General features: G+C 37.4%; 1 protein-coding gene across 2 annotated transcripts in view; it reads right to left on the bottom strand.

Moving 5' to 3' along the window:
• The window catches only part of LOC122813983 (programmed cell death 1 ligand 1-like), a 211,629-nt gene extending 190,334 nt beyond the window's left edge, over positions 1-21,295 (bottom strand). For both annotated transcript variants that reach the window (XM_044086550.1, XM_044086551.1), the window contains exon 1: positions 21,040-21,295. In XM_044086550.1, coding sequence (XP_043942485.1) covers positions 21,040-21,211 — 172 coding nt within the window. In that variant the 5' untranslated portion in view covers positions 21,212-21,295. The remainder of the gene's footprint in view (positions 1-21,039) is intronic.
• Between the last annotated feature and the right edge of the window lie 2,991 nt (positions 21,296-24,286).

Raw genomic sequence — 24,286 nt, 5'->3', positions numbered from 1 at the left:
GTGTAATGCCAGTGCTCTTGTCAGCCACCAGGAATGGAAGTAGGAATGAAAACGCAAAATGTCCCAGCAGTCAGTGCTGTAAACCAGAGAGAGCTGAAGAGCAGCATGGCACTGTGTGGGTCCCTGGCCTCAAGATAATTAAAGTCCATCCGAAATCACTGGTGCCCCAGTCTGGCATATGTCAGACCATCAAGCCTTTGGGATGATGATGACATTGCCTTTTCACAGCAAATGGACAGATAATTGAGCATTAGCAGGGGAATAAACTTCTCTATGGCTCTCTGGATGACAACTACCTTCAGGTGGCCCTTACTTAGAAGTAGAAAGTGGCCCTTAGATCCAAGAATGAATATGCATGAAATCTACAACAGAAAGGCTTGATGGTTGACAGGCATAAAGTGAAACAAATATATATAAAAAATAGTGAAGACACGTTGATGGTAAAGGACCAGATCTCAGCTGGTGTGAAATTTATATGTCATATTTAGGCCTACAGTCTGTGATTTACAGATAGATTATTTTCAGGTTGTATTTGGCCTATAAAGTACTAGATGATCATAGTCTTAGGACATTGTTATGTTTGGAAATACAAAAACAAAATAATCTAAGGAATAACAATCTTAGCTTTAAATGTCTCCAATATAGAACATGTAGGAGAAGAAGGTTTCTGATCCACTCTTTATCCAGCTGTTGGAACAGACTTCCTTTAAAAAAACGTTGTTATGGCACCATAGCTTCCATTAAAAAGGCAACAGATCAACGGGTAAGCTTTTAGAGGTTTTTAACATCTGTTACAGACTCTGTATTCCTTGTTGTTCCTTAAGGCTCAAACACAGCAATTACCAAAAGTATGACACCATAAAACTATCATTATGATACAACAACAACAAAAGAGCCAGTGGCTATGTATGGTAGTATTAGGGCAATTTCAGCAATCAGCCATATCAGAGACAGTGCATAGTAGTATCAGGGCAACATCAGCAATCGACCATATCAGAGATAGTACAAAGTAGTACCAGGGCGATGTCAGCAATCAGCCATATCAGAGACAGTGCATAGTAGTATCAGGGCAACATCAGCAATCGACCATATCAGAGATAGTACAAAGTAGTACCAGGGCGATGTCAGCAATCAGCCATATCAGAGACAGTACGTAGCAGTATCAGGGCAACATCAGCAATCAACCAGATCAGAGAAAGTGCATAGTAGTATCAGAACAACATCAGCAATCAGCTGTATCAGAGCCGGTGCATAGTAGTATAAGGGCAACATCAGAGATTAGCTGTATCAGAAACAGTGCATACCATAATCAGGGCAATGTCAGCAATCGACCAGATCAGAGACAGTGCATGGACTTATCAGGGCAATGTCAGTAATTAGCTGTATCAGAGACAGTGCACAGCATATTGAGAACAATGTCAATAATCAGTGATATCAAAGACAGCAAACTGCAGAAGTCTGGCAATTCTTGTTTAACAATATCATCAGTAGCACACAAGAAGTTTATAGAATTTCCCACAGTCAGCAATAAGACAGGTGTATCACCAAAATTAGAGTAGTGATTGCAGTCAGCAGTATGACAGGTTGTGCACAGCAAAAATTAGTAGTAGCCACAATCAGCTGTACGTCAAGGGTAGCGTACAGCAGTATGTTGGCAATGCCTGAAATCAGCAGGTCACATATTAATGCAGTTGAGACTGCCATTGTGTAAGCTGTAAGATGAAATATTTTAAAACCTTGTACATAACATGGTTTTGGAATTATTGATGCAAATATGAACAAGCAATATCTGACGCCTGGTGGTGTCAGTAGGAGGTAACTGCAGATGCCCCTGGAGGTGTCACTCAGGTGCAGGGTTGCCAGATGTCCCTATTTGAGTGGGATTGTCCAGGGATCAGCAGCCCAGTCCTGAGTCCCACACTGACGGTTTAAATCCCAGTGAAACAGCTATCCGCTTTTTTTTTGGTTGGCCCGTATACCAGCATATGGGCCAATCAAAAATCGTTAAACACAGAGCTGCTTGTGTTTAATGCGAAACATCAGGCAGTTCCGCATTAAACACAGCTCCGTTTTTCAAGTTTTTTGATTGGCTTGTATAACGGCATACGGGCCAATCAAAAATCACTTAACACGGAGATGCTTATGTTTAATGTGGAACATCGGGCAGTTCCGCATTAAACACAGCTCCGTTTTTTGAGTTTTTTGATTGGCTCGTATACTAGCATACAGGCCAATAAAAAAATTGGTAAACATGGAGCTACTTGTGTTTAATGCAGAACTGCTTGATGTTCCGTATTAAAAAGAAGTAACTCCGTGTTTAAAGAGCTTAAGACTTTTTTATTTTTTTTTATTTTTATGAAATTGAGGTTGGAGTGCATAATCCAGCCACCTTACTCACCAGATCTTGCTCCATCTGACTATTTCCTGTTTCCAAACCTTAACAAGACTTTGAAAGGGCAACAGTTGAGTGATTTGGAGGTGTTTGCAACACCGGAACAGTATTTCAGTGAGCAGACCAGACTTCTGTTGGCAGAGTTACAGAAACTTCAGACACAATGTGCAAAGTGTGTTGAACATCAGGGAGAATATGTTGAATAAGTTGTAAGTTTAACAGCTCCACATCATTCCTTTTTCGGTCGAGCTTAGAACTTTTCAGCACTCCCCATTGTTCTGGCAGTCAGCAATGTCTGAGAAAATGTGACAAAGTAAAGCAATACCTTAAACCATCAATATGACAGACCATGTTAGCAAACAGTAATATGAGACACAGAGAACACATTGAGAGCAGTGTCCATAAGCAACAATATCTTCTGTTTAGTAATATCAGCAATAACAAGAAGAAGACCAGGGAAGTATCTGCAGTCAGTAATATCAGATACGTTTAATGACAAAATCAAAGCAATGACAACACCCAGCAATTATCAGATGTAGTCTGCAACAAAATTAGGACAGCATCTGCCATTAGCAGCACTGCAGGCAGTAAACAAAAAGCCTATGCTAATTCCTGCAGTGACAACACAATCAAGTTACTTCTTCAAGTTAGTACTACCAGAGGTAATGCACAACAAACGCAGGGCTGTGTTCATAATCAGTAACATCTGTGAATATTAACAAACCCAGTGAACTGCCTGCTATCTGCAGGATCACAGGTAATGAATAACAAGGTTGGTGTAATATTGCACAGGGAGGTGCTGGGACTTGGTTTTGTGTGTTTTAACTGCTTCAATGCCATCTGTGTGGGTCTGTCATGTTTAGGGAGTTTAGATATTGTAGTGGTAATTACTTTTGTTTTAATGTATTGTTTTGTAATGCACAATAAATTCAGGCAATGCTGGTACTCAGTGGTATCAGATGTAATGCACTGCAGTCAGAAACATCACAGGTACTTTATCCCCAAAATTTGGGCAATGTCTTTAGTCAAAAACATCACTGATAGTTTATCCCTAAAATCTGGGCAATGCCTATAGTCAGTCATTAGTAATTTACTCCAAATATCTGGGCAATATCTGCAGTCAAAAACATCACAGGCAGTTTACCCCCAAAATCTGGGCAATGCCTATAGATTAAAAAATCACAGGTAGTTTACCCCATAAATCTGGGCAATGCTATAACAAGTAGTTTAACCCCAAAATTTGAGCAATGCCTGCAGTTAAAACATAAGAAGTAGTTTACCCCAAAAATCTGGGCAATGCCTGTAGTTATCAGGTAATATATGTAAAACATTGAAAAGTTTGTGTTAATCAGTATTAGATGTGGTGTACAATGACCTTATGGCAATGCTGGCACCCAATAGTATCAGAGGTAATGCATAAAATCAAGACAGTGCCTCCAGTCAGAAGCATCATAGGAGGTTCACCCCAAATATCTGTACATGAGTAGTATGCAACAAGAATCAGGGAAACTCCAGCAAAATTCAATATTAGAGGAAGTGCATAACAAAATAAGGGCAATGCCCACACTCGGTGATATCATACCTAGTACACAGCAAAATCAGTGTGATGCCTGCACTCAACACTATTACAGGATGTGTGCAACAAAATCGGGACAGGGCCTGAAAAGAGCAATATCAGAAACAATACACGACAACATCAGGGCAAGTGATACAAGTCAGTAGTATCACATGTAGTGCCAAAGAAAATCAGGGCACTACCTACAATCTGTAGTATCAGATATAGTGCAAAATAAAATCAGGGAACTGCCTGCAATCTGTAATATCAGATATAGTGCAAAAGAAAATCAGTGAACTACCTACAATCTGAAATATCAGATATAGTGCAAAACAAATCAGGGAATTTCCTGCAATCTGTAATATCAGATATAGTGCAAAACAAATCAGGGAACTGCCTGCAATCTGTAATATCAGATATAGTGCAAAACAAATCAGGGAATTTCCTGCAATCTGTAATATCAGATATAGTGCAAAACAAATCAGGGAACTGCCTGCAATATGTAATATCAGATATAGTGCAAAACAAATCAGGGAACTGCCTGCAATCTGTAATATCAGATATAGTGCAAAACAAATCAGGGAATTTCCTGCAATCTGTAATATCAGATATAGTGCAAAACAAATCAGGGAACTGCCTGCAATCTGTAATATCAGATATAGTACAAAACAAATCAGGAAACTGCCTGCAATATGTAATATCAGATATAGTGTAAAACAAATCAGGGAACTGCCTGCAATCTGAAATATCAGATATAGTGCAAAACAAATCAGGGAACTGCCTGCAATCTGTAATATTAGATATAGTGCAAAACAAATCAGGGAACTGCCTGCAATATGTAATATCAGATATAGTGCAAAACAAATCAGGGAACTGCCTGCAATATGTAATATCAGATATAGTGCAAAACAAATCAGGGAACTGCCTGCAATATGTAATATCAGATATAGTGCAAAACAAATCAGGGAACTGCCTGCAATATGTAATATCAGATATAGTGCAAAACAAATCAGGGAACTGCCTACAATCTGAAATATCAGATATAGTGCAAAACAAATCAGGGAACTGCCTGCAATATGTAATATCAGATATAGTACAAAACAAACCAGGGAACTGCCTGCAATATGTAATATCAGATATAGTGCAAAACAAATCAGGGAACTGCCTGCAATCTGAAATATCAGATATAGTACAAAACCAACCAGGGAACTGCCTGCAATATGTAATATCAGATATAGTACAAAACAAACCAGGGAACTGCCTGCAATATGTAATATCAGATATAGTGCAAAACAAATCAGGGAACTGCCTGCAATCTGTAATATCAGATATAGTGCAAAACAAATCAGGGAACTGCCTGCAATCTGTAATATCAGATATAGTGCAAAACAAATCAGAGAATTTCCTGCAATCTGTAATATCAGATATAGTGCAAAACAAATCAGGGAATTTCCTGCAATCTGTAATATCAGATATAGTGCAAAACAAATCAGGAACTGCCTGCAATCTGTAATATCAGATATAGTGCAAAACAAATCAGGGAATTTCCTGCAATCTGTAATATCAGATATAGTGCAAAACAAATCAGGGAACTGCCTGCAATCTGTAATATCAGATATAGTGCAAAACAAATCAGGGAACTGCCTGCAATCTGTAATATCAGATATAGTGCAAAACAAATCAGGGAACTGCCTGCAATCTGTAATATCAGATATAGTGCAAAACAAATCAGGGAACTGCCTGCAATATGTAATATCAGATATAGTGCAAAACAAATCAGGGAACTGCCTGCAATCTGTAATATCAGATACAGTGCAAAACAAAATCAGGGAACTGCCTGCAATCTGAAATATCAGATATAGTGCAAAACAAATCAGGGAACTGCCTGCAATCTGTAATATCAGATATAGTACAAAACAAATCAGGGAACTGCCTGCAATATGTAATATCAGATATTGCAAAACAAATCAGGGAACTGCCTGCAATCTGAAATATCAGATATAGTACAAAACAAACCAGGGAACTGCCTGCAATATGTAATATCAGATATAGTACAAAACAAACCAGGGAACTGCCTGCAATATGTAATATCAGATATAGTGCAAAACAAATCAGGGAACTGCCTGCAATCTGAAATATCAGATATAGTACAAAACAAACCAGGGAACTGCCTGCAATATGTAATATCAGATATAGTACAAAACAAACCAGGGAACTGCCTGTAATATGTAATATCAGATATAGTGCAAAACAAATCAGGGAACTGCCTGCAATCTGTAATATCAGATATAGTGCAAAACAAATCAGGGAATTTCCTGCAATCTGTAATATTAGATATAGTGCAAAACAAATCAGGGAACTGCTTGCAATCTGTAATATCAGATATAGTGCAAAACAAATCAGGGAACTGCCTGCAATCTGTAATATCAGATATAGTGCAAAACAAATCAGGGAACTGCCTGCAATCTGTAATATCAGATATAGTGCAAAACAAATCAGGAACTGCCTGCAATCTGTAATATCAGATATAGTGCAAAACAAAATCAGGGCACTCACTGCAATCTGTAATGTCAGATGTAATGCAAAAAATCAGGGCACTGCCTACTAGCTGTAATATCAGACATAGTACAAAACAAAGTCAGGACAATACCTGCCTTTGGCAATATCAGAAGAAATGCAGAATAAAATCAGGGCAAAATTTGTCATAATTAAATCAAAAGTCATATGATTCACAATAATATGTGCATCGTCTTCAGTCAAACATTTCCAAGATGACCTACAGCATTCCATTGCAAAAATTGAAAAATGGCTTTGGGAATCTAAACAACCCCTAAAATAATGAAGCAAATGGTATTTTCACCTCCAATCAGATATAGTACAAAACAAACCAGGGAACTGCCTGCAATATGTAATATCAGATATAGTGCAAAACAAATCAGGGAACTGCCTGCAATCTGTAATATCAGATATAGTGCAAAACAAATCAGGGAATTTCCTGCAATCTGTAATATCAGATATAGTGCAAAACAAATCAGGGAACTGCTTGCAATCTGTAATATCAGATATAGTGCAAAACAAATCAGGGAACTGCCTGCAATCTGTAATATCAGATATAGTGCAAAACAAATCAGGGAACTGCCTGCAATCTGTAATATCAGATATAGTGCAAAACAAATCAGGGAATTGCCTGCAATCTGAAATATCAGATATAGTACAAAACCAACCAGGGAACTGCCTGCAATATGTAATATCAGATATAGTACAAAACAAACCAGGGAACTGCCTGCAATATGTAATATCAGATATAGTGCAAAACAAATCAGGGAACTGCCTGCAATCTGTAATATCAGATATAGTGCAAAACAAATCAGGGAACTGCCTGCAATCTGTAATATCAGATATAGTGCAAAACAAATCAGGGAATTTCCTGCAATCTGTAATATCAGATATAGTGCAAAACAAATCAGGGAATTTCCTGCAATCTGTAATATCAGATATAGTGCAAAACAAATCAGGGAACTGCCTGCAATCTGTAATATCAGATATAGTGCAAAACAAATCAGGGAATTTCCTGCAATCTGTAATATCAGATATAGTGCAAAACAAATCAGGGAACTGCCTGCAATCTGTAATATCAGATATAGTGCAAAACAAAATCAGGGAACTGCCTGCAATCTGTAATATCAGATATAGTGCAAAACAAATCAGGGAACTGCCTGCAATCTGTAATATCAGATATAGTGCAAAACAAATCAGGGAACTGCCTGCAATATGTAATATCAGATATAGTGCAAAACAAATCAGGGAACTGCCTGCAATCTGTAATATCAGATATAGTGCAAAACAAATCAGGGAACTGCCTGCAATCTGAAATATTAGATATAGTGCAAAACAAATCAGGGAACTGCCTGCAATCTGTAATATCAGATATAGTACAAAACAAATCAGGGAACTGCCTGCAATATGTAATATCAGATATTGCAAAACAAATCAGGGAACTGCCTGCAATCTGAAATATCAGATATAGTACAAAACAAATCAGGGAACTGCCTGCAATCTGAAATATCAGATATAGTACAAAACAAACCAGGGAACTGCCTGCAATATGTAATATCAGATATAGTACAAAACAAACCAGGGAACTGCCTGCAATATGTAATATCAGATATAGTGCAAAACAAATCAGGGAACTGCCTGCAATCTGTAATATCAGATATAGTGCAAAACAAATCAGGGAATTTCCTGCAATCTGTAATATCAGATATAGTGCAAAACAAATCAGGGAACTGCTTGCAATCTGTAATATCAGATATAGTGCAAAACAAATCAGGGAACTGCCTGCAATCTGTAATATCAGATATAGTGCAAAACAAATCAGGGAACTGCCTGCAATCTGTAATATCAGATATAGTGCAAAACAAATCAGGGAACTGCCTGCAATCTGTAATATCAGATATAGTGCAAAACAAAATCAGGGCACTCACTGCAATCTGTAATGTCAGATGTAATGCAAAAAATCAGGGCACTGCCTACTAGCTGTAATATCAGACATAGTACAAAACAAAGTCAGGGCAATACCTGCCTTTGGCAATATCAGAAGAAATGCAGAATAAAATCAGGGCAAAATTTGTCATAATTAAATCAAAAGTCATATGATTCACAATAATATGTGCATCGTCTTCAGTCAAACATTTCCAAGATGACCTACAGCATTCCATTGCAAAAATTGAAAAATGGCTTTGGGAATCTAAACAACCCCTAAAATAATGAAGCAAATGGTATTTTCAGCTCCAATGCAGGAATCAAACTACTGTGACTTCAGAATATCAGTTGATAATACTAGAAATGGGTTCTATAAAATACAAAAAATAGTGAGTACAATAACTGACTACAGATTAAGATTTTATTAACATATCTAATATGCTATTAAAAAAATGAACTAGGACTTCTTTGTAAAGTTAAACTCTCTCTATTAGTCCATGTACATAAAACCATAGCTAAAACCTATTAGCTCCCTAGTCTTATGTGTGCCTTGTCAGTTCTTCTAAGTAACCTGCAACCCCCCCCCCCAACTAGCCAAACTTGAATAATCTTATAATAAAAGTGCAAATTTTGCATGTAGCACCATTAATGGAGAACATCATGTCTCACACTTCAGTCTCTTAACTGGCTTGAGCCACATAAACTGTTAGTTTATACTTACATTAAGACTGCGCACAACATCCTTTGTAAACCAGAGAGATGCTGTGGCATCAGATAGTTATTTAACTGGTACTCACCCCACAGAGAACTTTATTTCCAAATATGGAGTTGTTACTAAGAAACCTGAAAATCATGACAGCAAATGCATATACTCTGTTTACATTGCCAAACTGTGGACGTCTCCCCCAACAAACATCAGAAATATCTCATTTCATCTACTCTTTAAAACCACCTTAAAAACATATGTGTCATCAAAATGTTCCAGTACTTGTAACCCCCCATTAATAAGCCACCTTCTTAGTCTAATCATTTTCCATCTGAATTTAAAATCCCAGTGAAGTTACGTTTATCAGTAAAACAATGCTGCGCCATTTTAAAGTCCCATGCTCTGCATCCAAATCTCATACGTATCGTAAAATCCTCATACTTTTTCACCTACTTACATCTCAAGTGAATGATGGGTTGGATAAAACAAGCATATGCCTCATATGATGTCTGTGTACTAACATTTTGATTTGTCTTTATATATAAACTGTAACATAATGTTAAATGTTTGTTAGATATGTGTGCCATTCATATATGGTAGACACCAAATAATGTAGTTAAAATGGTAACCAGATGTTAAACTCTATATAGCTCAGTGTTATGCAATATATTTTAATTGCCAAATAAACACACAAATGGTCACAGCTAGAACAAATGGTCTGTTGGAACATAAAAAGTTTAAAATAATCACCAACAGCATTCAACGGACCAACCAATGATGCAGAAAATCAAATTCCAAAAACAAAATCCAGGAGCGTTATTAGATTTAGGGTAGCACTTTCGTAGTGAAAGTCACTACTTCTTCACACCATGGTCTTGTGTGTGTCTGGGAGGCTCCAGTGATTACTTGTGTTATAATGTTTTGGGATGCGCTGTCTCATGGTAAACATGTCTAAAATGATGGCACATTTATTAATAAATTAAATTATAAACAGTTTTGAATTTGCTTATGTATCTCGACATTCATTAATATGATGTACTATGCATCAAATCATGGAAAAAGAGCTTAAGGATAAAAACGTGAACTCAAAATACATAACAGCGAAAACTAGGGTCCCAAATAAAATGCTTTTCAGCTTCTTCTTTTTTTTAATAATTTCATGCCATTTTTACAGAACTATGTGTACAATGAAATATATAAACTGCCTGTAAAACTGGATACATCTCTGTATCTGTAATTTTTAAAACAATATATTAATGTGGTTACTACAACTCTGGCAACATCTGCTGTTCTCACATTTAATTCAGAAAAATTGTGTTATCTGTGGAACATATATTAATACTAAGCGTGATTATAGCATGGTTTACTCACCTATTGCTGAGATTTATAAAAGTGTAGTGAAGTGTAGCTGACCTTGTCTGACTTCCTATTATTTATTTCTATAACCTTATTGAATATCACACCAAAACTTAGGAACATAGTAAGTAGGGGTAAAAGATTTATACAAATAATGCATGCACCCTTAGGCCATGCAATCAGTAGTGTTCCCCTTTTGTGTATACATGAAAATAAAATTAAGAAAAAGAAAAGTTTACCAAGAATGGGCTCCTATACATTACTAAAGCTGTTTGGCATCATGGGTAGGAAATGTTCAGAATGAGTATATCATGTTTCTCTGTAATTTGTGGAATGCATAAGAACACTGAATTTTGACATTCAGACCTAGAAAGGCCAAGCTTTTACTTGTTTCAATAATGATTAAATGATTCTCTAAACTGTCTACAAGATCCTAGCAGTCAAACATGAAAATCAATGTGGACAGTGTTAAGAAATGAGATTCTTTTGTTAAATAGAGAATCCCAGTGGAATAAGATTGCTAGTCATATTCCAATGCTGTAAAGGGAGCAAGGTACCCAGTATAAAAACATCAATTTTGTTGCTCCCCACCCCCTACAAATTGTACAGTATTTTTAGAGTGATTAGCTGGGGCTTTCTCCATATAAACTGGTACTCATAAGTAGGGGTCCTCACAGCCAGGCCCTTCCTACAAGTCTCTATGGCACAAATAAACAATGTAAAGGTTATGCTGAAAATGGGTACATGGATGGGTTGTAAATGCTGTTTGGGGGAGTTACAGTGGGCTTTGATCTAGAAGGTTCATCAGATCTCTGCATGTATGGAAATGAGTCTAGTCCCTGAAGTGTATTGTGAAAGGTGATGCCTGGCAATCCCAGTGGTCTGAATGTAATGTCCAACAATATAGTCTTCAGCATCTATGGTAATTCCCAACAACGCAGTTAGTAATGTCAGAGGTAATTGCCAACTATCAGGTCAGCAGTATCAGAGGTGAAGCCCTACAAAGTGTGCAGACTGTCAGGAATCAACATCACCAGAAGTAATGATTCAAAATACAGTTTGGTTAATATCTACAGACAGCCATATCAGACACTGTTAAGCTGAAGCTGCAGGGCTTGGTAGGGGGATTTTCTTAGTGTAGCTCAGATATGGTCATTGATATAAGTTAATACATGGAAGTACTGCCTCCAGGCTCTACTCGTACATACACAGGAACAGGGGGAGGAGGAGGAGTATGACAGCATAGTATTTAAATATGAAAACAGGACATAACATTGAAGATGAGAAATGCTATAGTTAGACAGAAAAAGTGAAAACAGTACTATTCAGTCTTTGGCACTCAGGAGGCTCCAGGAGGAGGTTAAAGGGTTTCTTACATTTTTACAGAAGGAATTATTTTTGTAAATGCATTTGTAGCATTCTGTTATGCATCTCCAACTTCTACAAAGCTGATGATCTGGTTCCAGGATGAGATTAGAGGGTTTCTTACATTTTTACAGATGGAATTATTTTTGTAAATGCATTTGGAGTATTCTGTTATGAATCTCCAACTTCCACAAAGCTGATGATTCTGTTCCAGGAGGAGGTTAAATGGTTTCTTACATTTTTACAGAAGGAATTATTTTTGTAAATGCATTTGGAGCATTCTGTTATGTATCTCCAACTTCCACAAAGCTGATGATCCTGTTCCAGGATGAGATTAGAGGGTTTCTTACATTTTTACAGAAGGAATTATTTTTGTAAATGCATTTGAAGCATTCTGTTATGTATCTCCAGCTTCCACAAAACTGATCATCCGGTTCCAGGAGGAGATTAGAGGGTTTCTTAAATTTTCATAGAAGGAATTATTTTTGTAAATGCATTTTGAGCATTCTGTTATGTATCTCCAACTTCCACAAAGCTGATGATCTGGTTCCAGGAGAAGGTTAGAGGTTTCCTTACATTTTTACAGATGGAATTATTTTTGTAAATGCATTTGGAGCATTCTGTTATGTATCTCCAACTTCCACAAAGCTAACGATCCTGTTCCAGGAAGAGGTTAAAGGGTTTCTTACATTTTTACAGAAGTAATTATTTTTTGTAAATTCATTTGGAGCATTCTGTTATGTATCTCCAACTTCCACAAAGCTGATGATCCGATTCCTGGAGGAGGTTAGAGGGTTTCTAACATTTCTACAGAAAGAATTATTTTTGTAAATGCATTTGGAGCATTCTGTTATGTATCTCCAACTTCCACAAAGCTGATGATCTGGTTCCAGGATGAGATTAGAGGGTTTCTTACATTTTTACAAAAGGAATTATTTTTGTAAATGCATTTTGAGCATTCTGTTATGTATCTCCAACTTCCACAAAGCTGATGATCTGGTTCCAGGAGAAGGTTAGAGGTTTCCTTACATTTTTACAGAAGGAATTATTTTTGTAAATGCATTTGGAGCATTCTGTTATGTATCTCCAACTTCCACAAAGCTAACGATCCTGTTCCAGGAAGAGGTTAAAGGGTTTCTTACATTTTTACAGAAGTAATTATTTTTGTAAATTCATTTGGAGCATTCTGTTATGTATTTCCAACTTCCACAAAGCTGATGATTCTGTTCCAGGAGGAGGTTAAAGAGTTTCTTACATTTTTACAGAAGGAATTATTTTTATAAATGCATTTGGAGCATTCTGTTATGTATCTCCAACTTCCACAAAGCTGATGATCCTGTTCCAGGAGGAGGTTAGAGGGTTTCTAACATTTCTACAGAAAGAATTATTTTTGTAAATGCATTTGGAGCATTCTGTTATGTATCTCCAACTTCCACAAAGCTGACGATCCTGTTCCAGGAGGAGGTTAAAGGGTTTCTTACATTTTTACAGAAGTAATTATTTTTGTAAATTCATTTGGAGCATTCTGTTATGTATCTCCAACTTCCACAAAGCTGATGATCTGGTTCCAGGAGGAGGTTAGAGGGTTTCTTACATTTTTACAGAAGGAATTATTTTTATAAATGCATTTGGAGCATTCTGTTATGTATCTCCAACTTCCACAAAGCTGATGATCCGGTTCCAGGAAGAGGTTAAAGGGTTTCTTACATTTTTACAGAAGTAATTATTTTTGTAAATTCATTTGGAGCATTCTGTTATGTATCTCCAACTTCCACAAAGCTGATGATCCGATTCCAGGAGGAGGTTAGAGGGTTTCTAACATTTCTACAGAAAGAATTATTTTTGTAATTGCATTTGGAGCATTCTGTTATGTATCTCCAACTTCCACAAAGCTGACGATCCTGTTCCAGGAGGAGGTTAAAGGGTTTCTTACATTTTTACAGAAGTAATCATTTTTGTAAATTCATTTGGAGCATTCTGTTATGTATCTCCAACTTCCACAAAGCTGATGATCTGGTTCCAGGAGGAGGTTAGAGGGTTTCTTACATTTCTGCAAAAGGAGACTGTGTGTCTGTTCTAACTATGTACTGATTATGAGGTTTCTTTTTGGGTGGATTAACTCTTAGCTAAGCTTGTAAGGGTCCCAGAGCCATTAGCCTAGTAATCTCCTATGATCCTATATTAAGTCATTCCCAAGTTTGATTGTCCTTTCTCACACTAGTTGTTGAACCTGCTCTCTTGGTTTTGCAGCACTGACTATTAGATTTGGAGGAAAAACTAAATTTTTGCATACACCTCCATCGTGTGTTTAGATACTGTTAAGACTACATACTAGTTTAGAAGCAGTAAATACAATTTTATACTACTGTCTTGTGTCCTCATGCTGCCAGTGTTTATCCATCTGTTCAGTGTCCCAGTAGTTTATTTTAATATAAAAAGTACATTTTATTGGTAACGGTTAAAAAGAAATTAGGGCAGTAGCCAGCCTGGACAGCCTTTGCATAATTTTCATTCTGTATAATTTGTTCTGAAGGAAAAGTAACCTTTGTAGATATATTTAAGTTTATACATTTATTTATTTATTTAAGTATGTTTAATAGGGTAGAGCACTGGTGAAGATTTGACCAATTTCAGGCTTAGTCTGGGTAGAGAGCAAACAGAAATCAACTGAGTTATACTGGTAGTAAAGTAGATTACAAATAGGTACAAGTTAACAAAGAACATTATACTGGTAAAATAAGCAAGTACTAGTACAACGGGAATGATTAAAATTGCTGTTTTCCACTTTCGTTTTATTGTCTACTCTGAGGGTTACTTGTTTTTATTGACGGCCCTTCATCTATTTGGAGACCGTTTTGGTAATGTGGCCTAAAGATTAAGTGGGACTGCCAGCCTTAAAGATGAATTGTAGTGATTAGATCTTTCTAAATAAGTAAGGGTTCATTTTTGTCTGTCCTAATTCTTGTCTTTCGAAATGTTTAAATAGTATTGTTCGGTGCACTAACGGAAAAGGCAGAGATGGGGAAGGAGGGATTGTTCGGTGCACTAACGGAAAAGGCAGAGATGGCGAAGGAGGGATTGTTCGGTGCACTAACGGAAAAGGCAGAGATGGGGAAGGAGGGATTGTTCGGTGCACTAACGGAAAAGGCAGAGATGGCGAAGGAGGGATTGTTCGGTGCACTAACGGAAAAGGCAGAGATGGCGAAGGAGGGATAAGACGGGAAAGGAAGGGGAATGACAGAGAATAACAAGAAGAAAGGAAAACCTGAACGAAAATTAACAACGGGTTTTCCTCTCCATAAAATAAAAAGAATGAGTGCTCCTTCCAACATGACAACACTATTGAGATTCTTCTTTTCTTTGTTTTCTATGAGATACTGTAGAAGCAATTTGATTTCATGCCCTGTGACATCTGGCATTGGAAATCCATTATTCATAATGGGCAAAAGCGAAGTTGAGTTTACCAGTTCACAGTTCTAACTCAACTATATATTTGCTAACAGAATACTTATTATGTTATGGGTAAAAGTGTTCTGTCATAAGCTAACTAAGGTAGTCAGTGTTTAGTGAACTCACATTGGGTAATTTTTAATGTGACAGTGTGGGATGTTTACAGACTAACAGAGAGCGAGAGAGTAGGCATGTTTGTATTATATACCTGACATGGTTTACTATCCACTGAAAGCTGAAGGGGAAGGAGTTCTGTATCCTTAGGGTAAATATAGCTACATTCAGACATTATGTATAAATATGCCAAGGATTGGGGGGTTACTGATTAGATCTCTAAAAGCCCCTCTCACCCTCTGCCCCCCCCAGCCTTCAACAGCTTCCATCACCTCTGATCAAGGCGGTGCCTGAAGTCACCAATATCAGAAAAAGTAGTCAAGGTCTGAGGAATGCATTGAATGAGCAATATTAGAGGTAATAAAGAGTAAACCCAGGACAATGTCTTTAGATAGCACTATTAGACGCAGCATGCTGCTGAATCAGGGCTGTGACTGCTATCATCAGAGTCAGAGGTCATACACAGCTGAATCAGGGCTGTGCCTGCTATCAACAGGGTTAGACATAATACATAACTGAATCCGGGCAGTGTCTGCCATCAACAGGGTTAGAGGTAATAAATAACTGCATCAGCATAGTGTCTGCTATCAACAATGCTAGAGGTTAACACATAACTGAATCAGAACAGTGTCAGCCATCAAACTGGTTTAGAAGTTATACATAAGTGAATCCGGGCATTGCCTGCTATTATCTGGGTTATTGATAATACATAACTGAATCAAGACAGAGCCTGCTATAATCAGGGTAACAGATAATGAACAATTGAATAAAGGCATTGCCTACTATCAACAGGATTAGAAGTAATACACAAGTGAAACAATGCAGGGCCTGCTGTCATCAAGGTTTGAGGTAATACACACCTGAATCATGGCAGTGCCTATTATCAACAGGGTTAGAAGTAATACACACCTGAGTCAGGGCAGTGCCTGCTACCATCAGGATTAGAGGTAATACGTAACTGAATCAAGGCTGTGCCTGGTACCATCAGGGTTAGAGGTAATACATAACTGAATCAGGGCTATGTCTGCTATCATCAGGGTTAGAGGTAATACATAACTGAATCAGGGCTGTGCCTGCTACCAGCAGGGTTAGAGGTAATACATAACTAAATCAGGGCAGTGCCTGCTATCATCAGGATTAGAAATAATACATAACTGAATGAGGGCTGTGCCTGCTATCATCAGGGTTAGAGGTAATACATAACTGAATCAGGGCTGTGCCTGCTACCAGCAGGGTTAGAGGTATTACATAACTGAATCAGGGCAGTGCCTGCTATCATCAGGGTTAGAGGTAATACATAACTGAGTCAGGGCAGTGCCTACTGTCATCAGGGTTAGAGGTAATACATAGGTTCATAGGCAGGTACTAGGCTATTGGCCCTAGGAACTATATAAGCTTAGCCAAAAAGATACCCTGGCTTTCGCCACCCAAGAAAATTATTTTCCTGTGCCCCTGTCGAGCAGAGCTACAGAAGTGATCCCCAGGGTGAATTTCTAATTTCCCATCCAATCATCAAAATTTTTCTTGAAGAGTGCTAATGGGGAGCTCTGTTTGAGATAGATGGGTAGTCTGTTCCAGAGTATGGGAAGTATCTGGGACAAGAATCTATCCCTCCAGCATGTTCTGTTTATTGTGGTGACGAGGTTTAGGTCTCTACAGCATGTAGCTTTGAGGGATTGGGATTTCTTTAAGTGGAGCATGTCCAACAGCTCTGGGTTTGACATAGCTTTGTATGTTAGGCAGAGATCGCCTCTGAGTAGGCAATATACGACGGAGTAAATCTGGAGTTTTTTGAGACAGTCTGCATAGGGCATCTGTTTAAGGCCAGTAATCCTCTTTGTGAGGTATTTCTGTAGCCTCTCCAGTTGTTGTAGATGTCTTGTGAGGTACATACCAAAAGGGGTACTGTACTCTATAATGGGTCTAATGAGTGATGAGTAGAGGGGAACAATTAACTTTTTTTCTGGATGAGAAACCTTTCGTGATGAGGTGTGCCATGTAGAAGGATTTCCTGACCACTGTGGCGATGTGATTATGAAAGGAGAGACTACTGTCCACCTGTGTCCCAAGGTCTCTTATCACACTTTTGGTGTTAAGTAGACTACCACCTATGTGGTAGTTCATGGGTACAGAGTTTTTACCAAAGGGGATGACAATGCACTTTTTGGCATTGAGCTTCAGGCCATGGCTTTGACACCAGGCATCTGTCTCAGTGAGGCCCTTTTGTAGGATGTCCGCATTGTTAGGAGTTTCGATTATGGCTCCCGGTTTGCAGTCATCTGCAAATTTCTTTAGCCAAAGACCTTCTGTGTTAGCCTGTACTTCAGAGAAGTAGATACCAAACAGGAGAGGACCCAGGACTGAACCCTGTGGTACTCCACTTGTCACTGGTCTGAAGTCGAATTTGGAGTCTGCTACTTTCACAGTGTGGGTTCTGTCTGTGAGTCAGTTAGCAACTCATCTTGTGACATAGGGATTTATACCTAGTTTAGTGAGTTTATCTATAATTCCAGAGTTGGGGATGGTGTTGAAAGTCCTTGGCGAGATCTAGATAGGCTGTGTGAACCACCTTACCCTCATCTATGGCTTTGGTGACTGCTTCAAAGAAGTCTATCAGGTTTACAAACCTGAACTGGGTGGGGTCCAGAGTTTGGAGATTACCAATGTCTTTGTTTATGAGTCCCATGATGTTCCATGGCCTTGCAGACCAGGCTCGTCAGGCTAATGGGACATAACTGAATCAGGGCTGTGCCTGCTATCAACAAGGTTAGAGGTAATACATAACTGAATCAGGGCTGTGCCTGCTATCATCAGGGTTAGAGGTAATACATAACTGAATCAGGGTAGTGCCTGCTATCATCAGGGTTAGATGTAATACATAACTGAATCAGGACAGTGGCTGCTATCATCAGGATTAGAAGTAATACATAACTGAATCAGGGCAATGCCTGCTATCATCAGGGTTAGATGTAATACATAAATGAATCAGGACAGTGCCTGCTATCATCAGGGTTAGAGGCAATACATAACTGAATCAGGGCTGTGCCTGCTACCATCAGGGTTAGATGTAATACATAACTGAATTAGGGCTTTGCCTGGTATCATCAGGGTTAGAGGTAAATAATTGAATCAATAACTGAATCAGGGCTGTGCCTGCTATCATCAGGGTTAGAGGTAATACATAACTGAATCAGGTCAGTGCCTGCTATCATCAGGGTTAGAGGTAATAAATAACTGAATCAGGTCAGTGCCTGCTATCATCAGGGTTAGAGGTAATAAATAACTGAATCAGGGCTATGTCTGCTATCAAGCAGGTTACACAACAGTAGGGTGGTTTCAGAACACTACAGTGAACAACATACACATTTGTAACTGCTTTATCTAAAGCAATTAAAAACTGAGAGCAGTAAAAGAAAATCACAAAAAACATTTTTTTGAAAAGGGGAGGAAGAAACCCTTTACCCTCCTTATGCTACACAAAGGTCATTATATGTCTGAGAAATGGAGTGCTCTTTTAACAAAGCCACATCTTTCCTTTTTATAACTTTTAGCCAAATTTGACTGTTGACAGAAGAATCCTTCAGTTTTCTGCTTTGGACAAAGTGGGCTTCTGCATAGTTCTGTTTGGCATATAGGCCATATCCAGATTATGACACAGTACCCATAATTAACCATAACAGGCAGTGTGCAACAAAGTCAAGACAACATACACACCCGGAACAATGGAAACTATTCAGTTACTGATGTTCTTCAACATTCAGGGCGGCACTGGATTTTATGGACATTAAAAGCAATTCTCACTAAAGCAAAGGTTGTATCAGTGCCAAACAACTTCAGAGATTAAGCAGAATGAAAAGCCACAAATACACATCATCAAAGGAAGCACACAATATTATTATCAGCTAAGAATTGTTACTTGTATCACTGCATAACTGAACAATATTAGAGGTAATACACAACAAAAATAAGACTGTGATAATGATCCACATCTGAATCCAAACACAGCAATATCAGAAATAACACAGACTTTGGCAATATCAGAAACACAGCAAAATAGAACTGCAGCAGTGCAAACACTCCCACCTGAAATTACACACAGTTTATCTTTTACTTTTAACTTGTGGATTAAACTTGAAATTTATTACCACCCTTTCTTCTCTTTGCAGCTATAGCATTTGTTGGTTTTAAATAGTTACATTTCTTTGTTTTGTTCAACAATACTCAGAGAATAAAGTTAATAGTTACACTTAGCATCATCAGACATAACACACTACATACGTAAATATAATACCAGTACAGATAACACCGCATGAACTGTTGAAAAATATATTTCTGGTCAACTTATACTGTTGAGAAGACAACTTTTATCAAACACTAAAAAGTGAAGGTATATTAATTTCATAACCTTTAACTATGTCCCGACTTAGGAATGGGTACATTCCTGTCAGAATCTTACAAATCCTAAACATGTGGAAAATGAAAACAGAGAAACAAATTTGATATACCATAAGTATTTAACCACAGCAGTAACATCTCATTAAAATCTTTTTCTGTAAAACAAAATACAGTGAAAAGAAGTGTTTCCCCAAGATATAAATTTAATGGGTGAATCAAACCAAAGAACAGCAGAAAAATCTAAGTAAATTATAAAACTTTTTCCAAAGAACTAGGGATCCAAGATTATAGAAACACCATACATAGCATAAATTCAGTGGTACCTTAAGCAAATGCATTATAATGACTGACACAAACAACATAAATTGCATCAATCTATGTGTTGTTAATACTTCTGCGTAAAAGCTGACCAGAACTGTTAAAGGTTAAAAGAAAAAAAATAGCATAGATGACATGAGTCTTTAAGAATTAGGCATGCATATTTTAAAATTGTGGGTCTCCCTACTGCAGTTTTTGACAGAATTCTTAAGGAACACCCCCATTTATGTTCTGCATTTCTTTCTGTTTAGCTACCTTCCTGTAGAAATTCAGTGGTACTTTAAGCAACTGCATTATAATGACTGACACAAACTTCATGAATTATATCAGTGTATCAGTGTATATACACTCTTAATAATTCTGCTTAAGAGATGACCAGAACTGTTAAAGGCAAAAAAAAAAAGCAACAGAACATAGGTGCAATAATTTTTTTAAGAATGAGGCTTGCATGCTTTAAAACTGTGGATACCCCCAGTGCAGTATTTGATAAAATTCTTAAGCAATATCCCTGTATGCCCAGAATTTCCTTCTGCTTAACCCCCTTCCTCTAGAAAATATTTTTCCAGCTTCTTTGCAAATACCAAATTAAGTCTGCTAGGTTTCATTAATTTTTCAAATACCTGAAGATATTATGAGAGATAATTATGGCTGAGAGAAAAAAAAACGTTCCTTTGCAGCCCTTCCCTGTCCTCTTACATTATCCTTCTTTACATTCAGACTTTTTTCTTTTTCATCTGAGAAACTTGTCCCATTTAACACCCTTTACCACTAAGCAACTCGCATACTAAACTGAACGCTATTAACTAAAACTGACAAATTATACTACTTTTCAGGTTTTAGGTGAGCTCTGTGCTGTTAAAACACATAAACAGAATGTACACTCACTAAATAAGACATTTTACTTACATGTTCTTAGAAACAAGGTCAAAAGAAATAGAATCTCTATAGTGCCCAGAGATGTGCCCTTCTCATACATTATGTTCCTGGAGTATCCTTTTTTTGTCATGTTTAAGTTGCTCCTTGTTATTGTCTGCTCTCTTATAGCTGACTTCTGTGCCAAATATGCAGCATATAGCATATGTTCATACTAGATCAATGATATGCAGAGAGATAGAAAAAGAGAGAGAGTAACAGAGAGATAAACCAAGAGAGAGAGGCAGTATACTCAAGACTGGGGGGGGGGGGGGAGTCTTGTAGGAAACTGATAACCAGCTTTTCCTGTGACAAAGAAGGGTTAGTCAAGGAACGTACATCATGTCTGGACTAGGAATTAATGACAAAGCACAAAAACATGAACTTCTTCTTCACAGTTTGTAGAGAAGTCCCAGGAGAGCTGAACAGAGTGTTTCAGTACTTACGTAGTGCTGTCTTCCTCATGAGTATGTCAATATATAAATTACTCATAACCTTTAAAGTACACGTTTTGTGACAAGTAGCTCAAAGCTTTGTTCTTGTGACTTGCTCCTTAGACACTCATTTCCTTACTCTTCCCCAATCATTTCCTGGGAATAAGAACCTAACTGTCATACTGCCACTAATGTTGCCATACCCGGCTCCCCCAAATCCAGTTAAAATGTATAAACAACTGGTTGTACCCTCCATTGCAGTACTTTCTCAGTATTATGATTAAGAAATGATTTTTTGTTGTTATTTTATACCCCAGCCTCCTGATTATTTGTTGTGTACATAATGCAGAAAGCAGTAGGTATAACATTGCTGCAGACTGCAGTTCATGTTTGCACGTGCTTGTTATGACTTGAAGAATTATACTACTTAAGGTAGCATGATTTGACATATCTGGATACAGTGCTATGATTAATGAAATGGTACCACAACCAGTTCTTCCTTAAAATTCATGCATGGAACATGTTACGCCACTTGGAGCCTCACCTGAAGGACAGGATTAGCTTTGTTCTAGGATAAAGGATGAAATGACCAGGACTATAGCTGATACTAGTCACAACATCATGCACAGGTGAGAAGTTCTTCACCTTCAGGTAGCAGATTGTGAGTTGTCTTACCTGCATTTATAAACATAATGGACAGCAATCAGTATATCAGGTACAAAGCAGACCAGTATTAGGAGTGACACAAGCCTACATATCAGTTTGCCTGTTTTTAGATGAAGACACATGGACAGTTAAGCTTTGCAGCTTAGATGTACCATGCTAAAATTGTTTCATGAACATGCATTACTGCAGCATCAAACTACAGTAGGCACATATATTATATATCTGCAACATATATGATGGTTTCGAAGCAGACAAGGCTTGGAGCGTGGAGGTGTGTGCGCTGATAAGAGAATGGGATTAGTGACTCAAAATGCACTGGGCAAATGGAATGCAGTACTGCAGGTCATTAGGGTGAAGGAATATATGGGGTGGTGGTAGAACAAGAGATAACGGAAAAAGAAAGGAATTCTATCCTTTTGGAAAACCAGAATTAATATTACAACACCTAGAATGTACATATTCATAGATCTGGTTGTTCCATGCTAGTTTAAAACAGATACATTTCCTTCTTGGAGTAAATTGCCATTAAATCTCCAAGCATAGGTGGATAAAAAGTCTTTCAATTTTCATGATGCCCTGAAACAACTTTTGTACTCTCTATGAATGTAAACATTTCACATTCAAGAATTTTGTGACACAGACGTGGTCCTATTTCACTGTAATTTTCCAGGTTAAACCTGATAAAGCATTTGTCATATAATGTAGTTGTACTTGAGGGATACACTTCAGCATTGGATATAATATTCACAATCCAACAGCCCAAGGCGAAAGCATGAACTATGTTAGGGGACAACACCTGATAGCAACTAAGCAAAAAGAGAACATGGCTTCAGGCCATCATACAACAGTTTCTATTTGTATTTGTCTCTCAACTCTCAGGCTTCATATGTTTTGTAGGAATTCCATTTAGACTGAAGTAAAAAATATTATTAAAGAAACTGAAGCCCGATGCTCTGATCTATAAATGAGGAGTATCCTGAGTGTCACAGAATGGTTTGATCAGTTTATCCATGAACCGGAAAGGTTCAGAGTACCACAGCTCATGAATCACTTTTACTTGATAAATTTTAAGATTTTGCATTTAAAAATATTGTATATGACAAAAGTACTTGTCTCACTATGTTTCCATAGTTAATGCATACATAAAGCTATGCAGAATTTGTTTGGGAGGATTTAGGAGGTTATGGGCTTGATATTATTATAGCCACTTGTTTCAAGATTGTGGCACGTGGTACTTTTACATTTTGTTTTTGGCATTTCATACTCTGGCCTATAGTGCTTTGATCTGTAATTACCTGTTATAATAAATGTCAGTTTGCATTTGTGTCACTAAATAGCTAAACAGGATGGGTGTGTCTGTCCTGCCAAATAAATATATATATATATATATGTGTGTGTATATATATATATATATATATATATATATATATATATATATATATGTATGTATGTATGTATATATATATATATATATATATATATATATATAAATATTTATATTTATATTTATATATATATATATATATATATATATACACACACACATATATACACACACACACATACATATGTGTGGGCGCCGGGCTGGCAACTCGACACTGTAAAACTTCCCTGCCAATCATGAGCGGAGAGGTGTTACACTGTGGTTACCCCTAACTGGGAAAAAGCCGACAGAAGAAGAAGAACAACAACAAAAATGTGTGTGTGTGTGTGTGTGTGTGTGTGTGTGTGTGTGTGTGTGTGTGTGTGTGTGTGTGTGTGCGTGTGTGTGTTTATGTGTGTGTGTGTGTGTGTGTGTGTGTGTGTGTGTGTATATATATATATATATATATATATATATATATATATATATATATACATATACACGTCTGCCCATTAAAGGTATACCCAATATTTTATCATATAAGCCAATGAACATAGATTACTTTTTTGAGGGGGATCCATATTGTATTCAATTTAATATCTCTAAAATTCTCACATTCAAGAGTGCAATATACTTGTTTCGTTAGTTTGTTTTATCAGTATGAAGATCTATCCAATAGGATACTTAATAATTTTCACAGGCACTTAAAACAACGTTTACAACATCAAATACATTTTAGTGTAAACAAGAAAAACTACATTTTATTTTAACTTATTAT

Source organism: Protopterus annectens, chromosome 10.part0, assembly GCF_019279795.1.
Source record: "Protopterus annectens isolate FY-2018-M chromosome 10.part0, PAN1.0, whole genome shotgun sequence".
NCBI classification, from domain to species: Eukaryota; Metazoa; Chordata; order Ceratodontiformes; family Protopteridae; genus Protopterus; species Protopterus annectens.
The sequence above is the reverse complement of the archived record's forward strand: the minus strand, read 5'-3'. Positions and strand labels throughout refer to the sequence as shown.